The 15095-nt window shown below is 48.6% G+C and overlaps 1 protein-coding gene across 2 annotated transcripts in view; it reads left to right on the top strand.

Moving 5' to 3' along the window:
* Positions 1-2032: 2032 nt before the first annotated feature.
* plxna3 (plexin A3) overlaps positions 2033-15095 on the top strand; it is a 43225-nt gene continuing 30162 nt past the window's right edge. Inside the window, exons 1-6 of one of the 2 annotated variants that reach the window (XM_029155593.3) lie at positions 2033-2537; positions 9261-9683; positions 9799-9989; positions 10831-11378; positions 11819-11983; positions 13304-13486. In XM_029155593.3, the coding sequence (XP_029011426.1) occupies positions 9376-9683; positions 9799-9989; positions 10831-11378; positions 11819-11983; positions 13304-13486 (1395 nt within the window). In that variant the 5' untranslated portion in view covers positions 2033-2537; positions 9261-9375. Of the gene's footprint in view, positions 2542-9260; positions 9684-9798; positions 9990-10830; positions 11379-11818; positions 11984-13303; positions 13487-15095 lie in introns of both variants that reach the window. The other variant, XM_055510418.1, reaches the window with a different exon arrangement.

The following is a 15095-nucleotide window of genomic DNA, read 5'->3' as shown; positions in this document are numbered from 1 at the left end:
ACCATGGCAACCACCTCAGCACCACGCCTGGCAGCTGTCCTGTTCACGAATCTGCCAGGGTACCCATGAGCAGAAGGTTTAGCTCTGAGCTCAGTCTCCCGGGCGTTGGTCCAGTCCGGGCCGGTACGGTTGAGGGAGTTTAGCCAGTGGAAGTAGACAAATACTGTCATAATCAGAATAAAAGTTGTGATGATGAGGTCTGAATCACGTCAAGCTGCACTGGCTCCGCTGTTCCCAGGTCTGCTCACGTCCACCCAGTTCTCACAGGTTGATCATGTTCTTGAGCTCATAAGCCTGTTTTTACTTCCTGTCCTTGTTCTTCTCAAGGTTCAGCGTTCTGTTGACTGTTCTGAATCGAGCTGAAACCAAAACCTGTCCCAATGGATGAGAACTGGCCACAGAGCAGAGCTGCTGAGACCAGACAGAGGCGAGCTGTTAGAAGAGCAGGCACCATTTGGACCTTTTAGGGGATTAAAGTGTTCAGAGCAGCCAGTGGAACTGTGACTGTCTGTGGTTCTGCTTTAGTGTGTTTGGGTTTTGGCGAATAAAACTCACAAACAGACATGTGGTCTGCATCACACAAAGAGAAGCCGAAAAAACAATAAATGAAGACTGGCCCAGATGTGTTGTAGTACATGTCGAAGGTAGCAGTAGAAACTCAAGGCTCCAGAGTCCACTTGGTTCCTCTCGTCCAGAATCTCAAATGGTTCCACAGGCACAAATCCAACTTACAACATACAAACATGATGTGTTCAGACCCATCAAAGAGTTAAACAGAGAACCTTACTGAGTCCATCCTCTCACATTCTGATTCATTTACTTCACTGGGCTTGATTCAGTTCCTCTTCTTGAAATCAAGAGGAAACTAAACACGGGGATAAAGCAGAAGGAAATGAAAAAGGTCAAAACGAGGAGCTGAAGGAGGAAGAGACAGAAGACTATGGTACGTTTGAGAGGAGAAACCTCATCAGATCAGTAAATGAGAGAAAACGTACTCATCAGAGCTGCTCTTACTTCATCTGATCTGACTTCGCTGTACGAGCACTTTAAAGAAAAGACACTTAAAAGAAAGGGGAGTGGAAGAGGGCGAAGATAAAAGAGGGCAGAGCCGACCCTCGAGTGGCTTCAATTAAGAAAATTACAGAGAGCAGCGCAGAAAGAGAGAGAGAGAGAAAGAGAGAGAGAGAAACCAGAACTGTTCAGCCCAGAGCTGATTACAGGGCAAAGCTCAGACCCAAACCTGAACCTGGACCAGCCCGAAGGCGGTTGGCAGCTATTTCAGGCCCCGTCCGCTGTTTGGGAGTGCGGTGCTCATTGGCACCACTCGGTTCGCTTTGCTTCAAATTCATGTAAATGCAATCACATTTGACATAAAGTGATGGTCAAAGGTCAGTGAGAAGTCAGAATATAGAGATATTAATCCACGGTCTCTGGGCTGCGGGGTGGATCTGCCAGGTTCTGTGGTGTAACCCTGTAAAGTGCATTGAGCTCAGAAATAGGGGAAAGTTTTTAGGTTTATCACCTGACAGGCACATTAATACAGGCTAATGCTGGCTGTTCACGTCGTCATGGTAACAAATGGACATTAGGATTGTTTCCTCACGCCCACTCTGCCTAAGTACGTTCTTCTTCTTGTTCTGTAATTAATAATTCTTTTGATTCTTTTGATTGTTGAGCATAAAAAACTGCTTCACTGTGTTCGTTTAGTCCATTACAGTCTTAGAAAGTAATAAAGTAACCACTTTTTTAATTAAATGAAAATAGTAGTTGTTGTACGTAGTTAGTTACTGTTGTGTTGGAGCGGAACGTCGAATGAAATCAATCTTCGTTTGTTAACTCGTCGTTCAAAAGCGACATTTATTATTTCATTTATTGCATTTACAAACAAACCTATAACTTTACCGTCTTCTCACTGCTCCGCCTCCTTCAGCCTGCACTTGAACGCATCTCCCCCCCCCCCCCCCCCCCCCCCCCCCCACTTTCTTAGCATCTCTCTCCACATCTGGCTCTGGGAGGAGACGAGAGGCGAAGTGAGGAGCTGGACCGAACCACGGGAGATTGATTGGAGCTTGAGCAGCTCTTCGTCTGCTCGGAACTATCGTTTGGTCCGTTTCACAACAGCACCGCATTTACAGTTGGCTCAAACGAAGCTGTTCCATCGCGGCCCAAGCCGTTAACGAGACGATCAGCCGACCTGTAGCCGGTCACGTGAACCTTCCTACCGTGCCCCCCACTCGGAGAGGAGTGGTACAGCCCAGCCGGGGGCTGGCTGTGGCAGGGGCAGACCGAGCCGAGCCGAGCCGAGCCCAGCCGAGGCAGGCTGTGTGAATGAGGAGACGCGCTGCGTGGCGCCGATCTGAGCCCACTTCGGATTCATACGAACCTTCATCGCGTTGTTTATTGAGTCCCGCTCTGGGAGGTTCTATGACCAAAACTGGACTGGAGGAGAAGAAGAAGAAGAGAAGAAGAAGGCGGCCGCAGCGCGTGGGACTGTGGATTTGAACAAGTGATTGGACTTTTCTGCGCCCTGCGTCCAGGTAGGTGCGTGGGGCGGGGCGGGGCGGGAGCTGTGGCCGCCGGTGGCGGTTTTGGGTTTACGTATGTGGACGTTTGGGGGAAAACGCCTCGAGCCGCTGCATCATCGCTCGTCCCCGCGTTTGTCTGCGTGGAAGCGTCTCCCCGCTGTTTTCCTGGGGCGAGGACGGCGCTGCGGGCCTGGGGGTCTCACCCCGGCTCCCTGCTCGTACCCGCGGGTGCGTTGCAGGCGTGCACGGCCTCGGCGCGCGCGCCAGGCGCCGCTTCGCATCTTTTTCCCTGTAACGTTCGATGTGTTTTAGGTGCGTTTGTCCGCGAACGTGTTTTTCGGCGTGTAGCGGTGGGGGAGGTGGAGGAGGGGCGGGGGGGCTCTGAAGGCAGCGGGGCTCCAGACGCTGATCCATTAAGAAGAACAAAGAGAGGGAGGCAGAATCGCTGCTCCAGCAGCCGCCAGCACCGAGTTCAGACGAACGTTTCCCCGAATCCGTCCGTCCGTCCGTCGGTCCGTCCGTCGGTCCGTCCGTCGGTCCGCCAGAGAGCAGCTGCCATGCCTCCATGAGCTGCTGGTTCTGCTCCGAACGGACTGATTCGTTTCGCAGTGGTCGATGGAAGTGATCGTGTCCAGCCAGAGCCGGCTGAAGGTTATCTCTCAGTATCACTCGATTGATAATCGATCAGGACCGTCAGTGATGTCACAATTTAAACGATAAACATTCAAATCAGATGTTTTGACCAAACACTCACGAGCTGATGCTGCCTGTGAAGGTGATCAGTGATTAACTGATTCACAGCGGCTCTATAATCAATCACAGGATCCATCACCGATGTGATGGTGACATCAGGAATTTCATCGATCACATGGATCGGTGAATAATGGAGGAGACTAGCGGATGTTTAGTTTACTCTGTCTACAGAGATACAGGAGCGTCATGTTATCAATAGTCTATTGATCCGTTTTGAAATTTGGATCATTTTCAGCTTCTCTGGCTTTGGTGAAGACGTGACATTTAGAGTTGTCAAACAGAGCTGGTTCTGTTTGAGAACGGGTCGATGCTGAATGCAATGCTTCTTATCAGTCCAGGTTCTCATTAGGTAGGTTTTATGTACCACCGTTCTAAAATAAGCTTATTATTTATATGCTTAAGGTCTATTTGACACAGATTTCTAAAGAGCTAGATTAACATGGTAGAGATTCCACACAGGAAGACGGAACTGCCCTTAAAAACCGAACCCGCCCAGCACAAACACCAGCCTGACACCAATCATGAATGACTTCTTCTCAGTGCTGCTGATTGGGTCAAGAAATTAATAATTTTGCCCCTGAACGCCTTTCTTATAGTTTTTAGGAGGTTTTGGTTTTGTCTGACCCAACAATCCAGAACCCTACCTGAACCAGAACATGGTTTCTCCTGTGAGCTGTGGGTGGATGCAGGTTCCATGTCTGAAGTCGTAGTAAACACTATGCTGGATCAGGCCTCTTGTAGATAGGACGTAAAAGTGTTAGACGAGTTAGATCCACAGGTCAACTCCTCATCAGGTTCTGATTTACTTGAAAATAAAATTGAATTGAATTGAATTGAGATCCAAATGATTCTTACTCTGCTTGTCCCTTCACATCTCAGTGTCAGCTTCTTTTCCTGTTACCAACAGGTAACTGGAGCTTTATTTTGAAGTTCCAACATGTTTCCACTCTGAGCTTCACTTCCTGTGTAAAGATTAATCACATCATGTTTTTGTGTGTGTGAGACTTACTCTTATCTCTGCTGAAGTCCCAGAGGGAATTAAACCTTTGACCCTTCAGGACGTGAGCCACACGCATCACTTTTTGTCTATATATGGTGGTTACCGTGTTGCTGTGGTGGTTATCTAGGATCTTACCAGGTTACTGTGGTGGTATGTTGAACCTCCCAACACTAGGTGGCAGTGTAGTAAGTGGTGGAACTAATTGTAGCATTTAATTAATGTTTCCATGTGGCAGGAGAAAGCTCTCACTGTGACCAGGACAATGTGTGAGAATGCAAAATGCTAAACAAACAGATCTTTGATTCTGGTTCTGATTGTAAGTCAGTGGTTCCTGTTCGCATGTAGAATCACACAGCGGTCTCCAGAATCTCCTAGTTACTGTGGAAACCATCACTGCTGCTCATTATGGATTACTGATTAGAGTAATCGGTGTGTTTTTCAACTGGTTCGCTTTACTTCTCCCTCAAACACTCTGGGTGGTTTTTCGGAACATAATTAAATTCAAATATAAACACACAAACGCTGAGTCAGGAGTCAGGATCACTGAGTCATCAGAAGGAGCTGAGCCTGCAGCGCTTCTCCGCGACAATCACAGCTGTCATTAACTCATTTAACTGGTTCTGATGTCGGCTGCACGTCATGAACAGAACCAGTGACCGCTACAGTGCATTCAACAAAGCTTAACACCCCAGAGTGCGAGTTGAGCCCAGCTCAGCCAGGGCTCTGTTCTACAAAGTGATATTTAATGATCACCATCGATCGGGTTAAGCTTGATTTATGCTGTGATTATTAATTCTTTGTGATTAATAATTCTTTGTGATTATTAACCCCCCCCCCCCCCCCCCACACACACACACACACATGGCAGGAAACAATCGGCAGACACTGGCTTCCTCTGTGGACACCTCCTGACCTCCAGCAGCTGCATCTGTGTGTGTCTGCTGCTCAGGGGCTGAGGTCACGCACATACGTGTGTGTGTTTCTGCTTCATGGTGTGTTTACTCATACTGGTCTAAGCCTTACTACTGGTCTACTGATCGCCTTGTTGGAGGCTGAGCAGTGAGATGCTACGTCTCTCTGTGCTCACAACACTTCTTCAGCTTCGCTGCTGTTCATCAATGCAGCAGCTCCACAGGCAGCTTCAGGTCCGGTACTGGACACGTCTCCCGGTGAAGCGAGTGGCCTCCATCGCACCGACACCTTTAGGAGGCGATGTGAGACCAGCTGTGTGCTGAAGCTTTGACTGCGCAGGGTCTGTCGGAGGCAGACGGGACCTGGTTTCCATGTTCATGTGCAGTGAGATCACCAGGCCCTTTCATCCCCTGTGAACATTACCAGAAATGCAAAGAGATAACCTCACATTATCTCACCTTCAGGTTGGACTGACTGTCTAATCTGCAGATTGATCTCCAGGGGCTGGTTCTGATCCAACATGGTGCTGTCTGCCTCGGAACAGCTGCCTGTCCAGCTCATGCTGCTATTTTTGCTGTTTCCACAGTGTGGTTTGAAGACAGAGGCTGCAGCAGCTAAAAGCATTTTTCTTCTCTCTTTAAGGGGACACTTAAAGCGCCGACTGCTCTCGTGGAAACTGCATTAGTTGCTAAGTTACCGTCGTTAATTGAGAACATTTTCAAATCAGAAAATCAGTGAGTGAAGCTGCCAAATTCTGAGTGGCTGCAGAGACACTGATGGCTACAGACAGAGGCCGGGCTCTGTGGCCCAGCAGCCCCCTCCATCCAGTCCGGTCTCAGACACACGAGCCAGGTCTTAAACTTAAACTCTTCACCGTACCTCTGTGCTACGTGTACACTGTACTAGACCTAGTAAACAACCTGAACCCGCCTAGTTCCATGCACCGCCCTATGGTGCTGTCACACACGGATCCAGGCCCATTTGTGTTAATGTGGTTGTCTGTGTGCGTTTATCTGGGACGTTTGTTAAGCAGTCTTTGTAAAAAACTGTTTGTGTTAAAACAGCTGCTTTAAAGGGAAACTTCACCATTAAAAAGCAACTTGTGTCCAATATTTATAATATTGAACATTTTATCACTCAAAATGTGCAAAAGTGTTGTCCACTGATGTCCAGAGAAAAGAAGTGGCAGTAGTGGCAAATAAAACCAGGAAGCAGTAGTTGTAGTTTGTGAGCCCACAGAAAGTCACCAGGGCACTTGAGAATGGCGTGTTTTACCTCATCTTCAACTGCCCTGGTGACTTTATGAAGAGGTGATCATTTCTCTCCATAGAAATTATGGAGGAATCTGATTGTCCCTTCATTCTTAAATACTACTCGACATGATTTGGTCAACCCCCACTCAAAGTTGATGAAGTTATTCCTTAAATGAAGCTGCGTGAGTTTGAAACACAAGACTCCACTGTTGTTTCCTAAGAATAAAGTTTGTGTGGACTTTCCACCTCAGAAGTGAGTGCAGCAGTGATGTATAAAGAGGTCAGAGGTCACCAAATGCAGCTGATGAATGGGCTCCTTGTCATTACTGTACGCGTAGTGGGTTTGTTTTGGATTCCTCAGCATGAAACATCAGGCGACGAGCTTCTTCTGCTTTTATAATAATAATAATACTAATAATGAGAGACTCAGTTTGTACCAAGGAGGTCCCCACACCATCACCAGCCTCCAACCAGGCTATGCATCCCTGCGTGGCCCAAGAGGGGCACAAATAACAACAAACAAAACAACTGCACAATCAGCTTGATCCAAAAACTGAAACTGGACTGAAACAATTCCAACAACCATGTCCTGTCTGGGCCCAGAGGCTCGTTTCCTACCATGTGTCCCAACAAGGCGCCGCTCTAACCACACTGGGTCAGACCTGTTTGGTCGATCAGAGGCTCTGGTTCCTATCAGCTTAGGCATTAAGCACAAACCCATCAATGAGCTGCGCCACCAACAGTGTTTGTCTGTAATGAAAACTCGTTTGACAGACGCTGGTGGTTGATGCTGTGTGTGGTCCGTGACCCTGTGGCCTAATAGACGGACGTGTTTATACACTCCGAGCTAATGGACCAGTTCTTACAGCAGAGTAACCCCTGGCAAACCAACGCGTTCACTGACTACAGGAAGCTCAGCTCCGCGCCGGTCCGGTCCAGTCCAGTCCGGCCTGTGGAGCCGGACGGTATCCCCTTCACGCGGGGCAGTGCACTGGGTCACAGCACGTCTACTTTCGCTGCTGATCCACTCAATCATTGAAGTTAAGTAGTTGCCGTTGTCCTTTCAGGGCGGATTTAGTGAAGTGTGAGGTTTGCAACCCCAGAGACACCAGCTCTGATTTAGCTCCATAAACACACTGCTGATTCAACAGTTAGCCTGTTAGCCGCTAGCAGCGGTCTAATCACAGAGGCAGATGCAGTTCACCTCGTTTGTGTAATTACAGGAAGTGACACAATGACCAAACTGAATTTAATCAGTGAATGAGTCGCTTCTGTTTTACTGAAACCCCTTTACTGACGACAACATGTTTTACCTACGTAGTCTGAGTTAATGTGATGAGAGAGGATGAAGGTCCAGAAAATCTAACTGTTCAGTTGTTTAGTTTTAGCAGGGATCCGTTAAAAGTTAACCCTTTAGCGTCCTGTGTCTCAGAACTGTGTGTCCTCCCAAGAAGTAAAAGTACCACTTCAGCTGTTTGCATACTGAGTACATGTTAGCAAAGCATTTGTAGCCCCTCCCCCTCCCTCACCCACGCTCACCCCCTCGATCAGAGGCTCCGATTAACACACAACAAAGACGCATTGTGCTGCTCTTTTCGGGGGCTCATCTCATTCGAAGGTTTTGAAGTGAACATGAAAAAGGAGCAGTGAGGTCAGCCACATCCCTACAGGACCAAGTGTCCACGCTCTGCACCTCAGCAGGGTGATGGATGGACCAGTGAAATCCCAGTCCAGTCAGAGAAACTGGATCCGTGTCCTCTGCCTGCCCAGCTGTCTCCCCACACGGTCCCTCTGCTCCATCTGTCGACCTCTCGTCCCCGACTCCCCCTCAGCTCGGCAGGCTAATTAACTAATGTGCTGATCTTTCACTGGCTCTTTGTATTGCTGTGTGTTTCAGTGTGTGTGTGTGTCACAGGGTTAATTGTCAGACTGGGTGAACTGTCCCTGGTTCTGCTGCCGGAGGAACTTTATTATCCTTCCATTCAGAGACCGGTGCCGGGTCCATGTTTCCCCTCCTCTGCTGCCTCATTAAAAACCTCTGAGCCGAACTGACCCATGTTTTTGTGATGATAAAAAAGATGATGATGATGATGATGATGATGATGATGATGCGTGTGTTTACACCTTGATTCCAGATCAGATAATAGATCATTTGTGCTGTAGCCTTGTTTTCTCAGGCCTTAATCTTTAGGTAAAACAACCACTTGAGCTGAGGGTTCAGTTCCCACAGGGTCACTCACACTCAAACATATGCATCAGTCATTTTAATGTAAAACCCAGTCAGTGATGCTGCGTCCTCCATTTTGTCTCCATCACAACTCCACTGCAGATTAATATCCATTTGAGCGTCCCTCTCGTGCCAATGTCTCTCTATGTGGGAACCTACAGAAGCAAAGGTCTGGACCATGTGAGCCTGAGGTCCCATCTACAGAAGAAGCGTTCGTGTGGTTGTGTTGCTTGTTCACCAGCCCAGTTTGCTGTGTCCCCCAGCTGAAGATCACTGCTTTGTTCTGGACCGTGCGCATGGACCAGAACCATGAAGTTGCCTGCTTCTGTTTTCACGCTCTCAGGAATTCTGCCGTCTTCCCGCTGTGGGCTGCAGCAGGTCCAAAGCTCAGCTGGGTCCACATGAACACGTAGTTACTGCTGCATGTGGTCTTTGGGTTGGTACTGGCCCGTTTCTCTGAGGTGTCACATCTTCACACATGGTTGAAGCGCGCCTTTTTCTTAATTCGGTATTTTGTGATATAGCACAGATTCTGGACTGTCCTGCTGTTTCGGACCTTATAGTCTTAGTCTGTGTCTCTGTGTCTACAGTCATGGCTCATTGAAGACGACTCCTCCTCAGACCTGCAGGCACCTCTTCTCTCCCTCTCCCTCTCCTGCTCTACCCCTCCGTTCAGTCCTTCACCTCCTCCTCTCTCTGTCCACGATGGTCCCATCCTTTTCTTTCCTTCTTCTCTCCTTCCTCTTCCTTCACCTCCCCTCACCCATTCTTTCTGCCCCGGCTTTTCCTCCCCCTTCGTCTGCGGCCTTGGGCAGGTCGTTTTACCGAGCATTCGACACCTCCCTCACCCACCTAACCATCCACCGGAGGACAGGAGAGGTGTTCGTCGGAGCCATCAACAGGATCCTAAAGCTGTCGGCCAATCTGACGGAGCTGAGGAGTCACCAGACCGGACCCGTGGAGGACAACGCCAAATGTTACCCCCCTCCCAGCGTTAGGGCCTGTGCTCACCGGTACTCGACCACTACACATGTCTGTGTGTCTGCGCCTGTCTCACCTGTCTGTCTGCTCTGTACCTGTGTGACACAAATTATCTGTCTGACATCTCATCTGTGTGTCTGCTCTCAGACTGGAGATGTCGGACAACGTGAATAAGCTCTTACTGGTGGACTACACTGGGAACAGACTGGTGGCCTGTGGCTCGATCTGGCAGGGCATCTGTCAGTTCCTCAGGCTGGAGGACCTCTTCAAACTCGGGGAGCCACATCACCGCAAGGAGCACTACCTGTCTGGAGCCAGAGAGGCCGATGGGATGGCAGGTAACCAATGCTAACGGCTAAGCATGGCTAAGCTTCATCCCTGCTATCCACGAATGCAAGTTTAGCCTAGCGTAGCACAAAGTCAGTAACTCTTATTGTGTCCTGTCTCCATAACAGGCTAACATTAGCAGGTAACCAAAGCGTGCATACATTCTAAAGCTGCTAGCAGATCGGGCGCTAGCTTGTACTGCTCGCTAATTACAACTGCACTTCGCTTTGTCTGTTGTTTGCCTAGCTATCAAGGCTAATCTCAGTACCGGAGGTGCTGCTGTCCCTTCTTTTCCCCATTGTCTTGCTTCCTTGTGGACTCTCTGATGGAGGCGTTTGCTGCCTTTGTCTTTGCCATATTGTTATAGTCACATGAGTACAAGTCATTTTTTGCTCTGTGTATAATTGTAATTTCCAGCCCATTGCCTGTCATTCAACAGGGTTTGTGCATCTCACTTCAATGTCGACAGGCTGAAAAAGCAGTTTGTCAAAATATTTAATAGGTTTGATTCAAAATCAACTGCCAGAGTTTTTATTCTGTACAAGGCTGAATGAATACTGTCAAAAAAAATGACAGGTGATTGACAGTCAGGAATAGTTGCATAGCTCACACAGCTGATTCACTACACTGGGATGGAGTCTGTGATCAGAATCGAATGATTAGGAATTCTGAAATCATCACAAACACAAGTAATAGGATGTGATGAGCCTCTGGATGTAGAGGCCAGACCAGCAGCCATACCAATGCCCTGATCTGCAGCCGAGTCAAACCGAGACGCCTTTAAGCACCACATACAGTATTTAGCCCCCATTCAGTCCCCTGTGAACACCTGTTCCATCTGCTCTCCTGCAGGGGTGGTTGTCGGTGAGGACGACTGGACAGCCGACCCGAAGAGGAAGAAGCCTGTGAAGGGTGGCAGCCGCCTCTTTATCGGTGCCGCCATCGACGGGAAGTCTGAGTATTTCCCCACCCTGTCCAGCAGGAAGCTGGTGGCGGACGAGGAGAGCGTCAACATGTTCTCACTGGTGTATCAGGACGAGTTTGTCTCCTCGCAGATCAAGATCCCATCAGACACGCTGTCCTTGTACCCGGCCTTTGACATCTACTACGTCTACGGCTTCTCCAGCCGCACCTACGTCTACTTCCTGACGCTGCAGCTGGACACGCAGCTGACGCAGATGGACGCCGGTGGAGAGAAGTTCTTCACCTCGAAGATTGTCAGGATGTGCTCCAACGACACAGAGTTCTACTCCTACGTGGAGTTTCCTCTGGGCTGCACCAAAGACGGCGTGGAGTACCGACTGGTGCAGGCCGCCTACAAGCAGAAGCCAGGACGGCGGCTGGCGCAGGCTCTGGGCCTGAACGAGGATGACGACGTCCTGTTTGTCGTCTTCTCACAGGTGATGCACCTGTTTATTACTGTTGTGTTTTTCTGCCACTTATTATTATCTTTTATTAGGTTTGTCTGTCTTTTGAAGAAAAGAGAAGAAATCTTTTATCTGTCATATGTGACACTTACAATGCCACAGTGAAATCAATCTTCTGCATTTAACCCATTCTCTGGGGGGCAGTGGGCTGCCATGCTAGGTGCCCCGGGAGCTAGTGAGAAGTGTCTTACTCAACGACACACTCTGGTGGGCTTGAATCAAGGACCTTTTGCTTCCCAATCTAGTGCTCTATCAGCCATTTGGCCTTTTTCTTTTCTGTATCTACATGTTTCTCTATAGTTTGATGTCATCAACAGTCATGACATACCAGGTTGTGTTTTGATGTTGCTTTGCTCTGGGGTTCCTTCAACCCTGTGTGGGATATGAACCTGTGATGTGTTTTCATGTCTCAGGGTCAGAAGAATCGCTCCAACCCGCCCAGAGAGACAGTGCTTTGTCTCTTCACTCTCCACGACATCAACCTAGCCATGAGGGAAAGGATCCGCTCCTGTTACCGTGGAGAGGGACGTCTGTCGTTACCGTGGTTACTGAACAAAGAGCTGCCTTGCATCCACACGGTGAGTTCCAGCACAAGCATTATGTAGAAGCACACGCCATGTCTGAGGGTCTGGACTCAACAGTGAGACGTTAGAGACGTTAAACTCAGGCCTGAGGTCTGGGGTGGTGTTGAAACCATGGCTCTGTATACTTATTGGAGTTTGCTGAATATTAGCATATTAGCAAAGAGCAAACATTTTGGATCCAGCAGGTGATGTGTGAGTTGAGAGAGATTATTCTGGATTTGTTAGTCTGTTTCCTTCCAGCCCTGTGGGTTCTGTCAATCATTGCACGCACTTTTCACCATTTAATCACAATTTTGATTTGATCTTGGATCTCAGAGCATGGAAAGGTTCTGCTACTGTTTACTACTGTAACACAACAAAACAAAAGGCAAGACCAAGAAGACCTAGAGAAAGGGGCCGCTCGCTTTCTCTCGCTGTCGCTCTATCTATCTCTGCAGTGAGGTTATTTCAGGTTGGGGGTAGATGATGTTCCTATTCATGGTAGTAATGTCCTGCAGTGGTAACCCTGGCAACCGAGCAGAGAGGCCCGCCAGGAGGTTCTGGGCCGCGATTGGATTTGAGAAGGGGGTGGTTGGTGAAGGCGAGGAAGGTTAGGAGGTCAGGAAGGATGTTGGAGCTGCCCCCCAGCCAGCAATCAGGCAGCCTGCTAACTAACACACACTGATGGAAGAGAGAGAATATGAGACGATGGCCCATGTTATGTCTGGGGTGTGTGCGTGCGTGCGTGCGTGCGTGCGTGCGTGCGTGCGTGCGTGCGTGCGTGCGTGCGTGCGTGCGTGCGCTTTTGCCTTGTTCTGTCCATGAAGTGTGTAAACAATGTGTGTCACTCTGGCCCATGTTGTACCTTCAAGACGGACGACACCCAACCAGGCAAACGGACCCTGTCTGATTGGGTCTAGTCGTTTCAGCTCCAGTGCTGTGAACCCAGGATTCCCCTAAAACACTCTAATACATCCATCGAGCCTAGCGTCAGAGTGGAGACCCAAGAGGCACATTTAAGTGCAGTGTGTGCGATCTGCATGGAAGCCTTAACACTAATGACAGGGTTCTAACCTTTGAGCGTGGACCCTGTAATAACCAGCTCCTCCCTGTTCACAGCACAGTAACAATTCACACTGAACAAACACGTTAAACAGTGTAATTAACAAAATTAAATAATAGATATGACAAAACGCACAGCTTACAACAACACTTAGAGCCGAACAGGGCCACAGTGAGATCAAGTGGGCCAGAGCCGGGTCGAATGGGCCGGACCGAGCCAGGCTTTGCGGTGCCATCGCGCTTCTCCCGTTTAACCCTTTTCCTCCTCCACAGCCGAAGCAGATTGGAGATGATTTCTGCGGGCTTGTGCTGAACCAGCCGCTCGGAGGCCTGAGGGTGATCGAGGGGAACCCGTTGTATGAGGACCGGACTGAGGGCATGGGCGCCGTGGCTGCGTACACCTATGGAGAACACACAGTGGTGTTTGTGGGGACCCGCAGTGGACAGTTGAAGAAGGTAGGAAGGAAGGATGGATGGATGGATGAGAGAGCTGCAGAATCTGGTCTGCTTCTTTTAATTGTTCAGTGGGAAGGAACAGACAATGAGCACCAGCAGCTGTGACATGTGTTGGGTTCTGGTTCTTGGTGGCATTGTGTTTCCTGTGGTTCCCCCTGAAATGAGTCGTAATTATTAATAAACAATGGAATGTTTACATTGTTTATTAATAATTACATTGCTGTGTACAGCTCTAAGAAATAAATGCTGCTCTGCTAGAACCGCTGTGCTGTTTCTGTTCAGAACCAGGACCAAGCACCTGTGTGACTCTGAGAAATCACAGTCTGAAAAGAATGAACCAGTGAAGTGTGCTCGCTGCACCTACCCAGTGCCGGGTACAGGAGCGTTTGCTCATGCAGGCAGACAGGCAACAGCTTCCTGATACCAATGCATTGTCAGAATCTGATGAGATCCTTCGTCGGCATATCTCTGCTTGCTCCGATTGAGCTGCTGCTCTGCTTTTATCATCTGGAAACAAACTGAACGCTGTTTTGATTTCATAACACAGTAAACCCAGAGACGGGACCGGCTCTGAGCGCTCAGACAGACAGTCCGGGATCTTGTTTTTTCGCTGAGACAGTCTGAGTCGGACCTCTGAGCCTAGAGCTTGAACCTCCATAGAAGAGTTTGTTGAGCAGGTCTTAGTTAGTGGGGTTAATATTTCCCGGTTAACGATTTGGTTGGCCTCAGTTTGGGCCTTGTTTGTGGGTGAGCAGTGTAGCAGTTCGTAACATTTGAAAGGTTGTCGTTTGTGTTGCACAGAAGGAAACAGCTTTTTAATTGAATAAATGCAGCCATCTACTCATCAGACTCATTCAGATTTAAAGATGCTTTTAAAAGCCTCTCTTTACCACCTTTGACTACACAGTCATTTGTAGCATTTTCATTGGCTGGGAGGTAAAATGGGTGCAGATTGCCTCTCGGCTGTCTCCCCTCCCACACAGCTGCTGCTTTAATATTCATTCACAAGAGGAGAAGATGCTGTGAAAGCTGACCTCGGAGAGAGACGGCTGGCGAGAGGGAGGAACAGCCGGAGGTTCGGCCCATGGAGCAAACAGATTGGTGCAAATCGCTGTCTTTTGATTGATATTGGGCTCTGAGTTGGACGGGGACGCTTGGTCCATCTCAGCTTTCGTCCCACGGTCTCCACCAGCTAAGCCAAAGACTTGGACTAGCAATGTAAAATGCATGGGTTCTGCTCAGATCCTCATTTAGTAACAAACGATTGTTTTCCATGTCATCTGTTATACATAGGTTTTCGTGTCATTGTTCCTAATTAAGATAGACACCATCAGTTAATTAGATGATTATCAAATTGTTGCCTTTAACCTGGACTGGTCCTGTAAATAGCTTTCACTGTGTGTTTGTGATTTAGCTGAAAAATTTCTGCTGTGACGTGGTCTCACATTCTAATTCATTAATTAAATTCAATTAAAGAGAAGAGGCCAAGCACATGATTTGGGGCTGGACAGAGACCGTGTCTATGCTCGGGACAACTCGTGTGTATGTGTGTGTGTGATGACGCTTGGAGTTACTGTTACACTGTTAACCCGAGTACTTTGCTTGAGGA

The sequence above is a fragment of the Betta splendens genome, chromosome 7 (assembly GCF_900634795.4).
Source record: "Betta splendens chromosome 7, fBetSpl5.4, whole genome shotgun sequence".
Taxonomy (NCBI): domain Eukaryota; kingdom Metazoa; phylum Chordata; class Actinopteri; order Anabantiformes; family Osphronemidae; genus Betta; species Betta splendens.
This window is presented reverse-complemented; position numbering and strand designations above follow the sequence as displayed.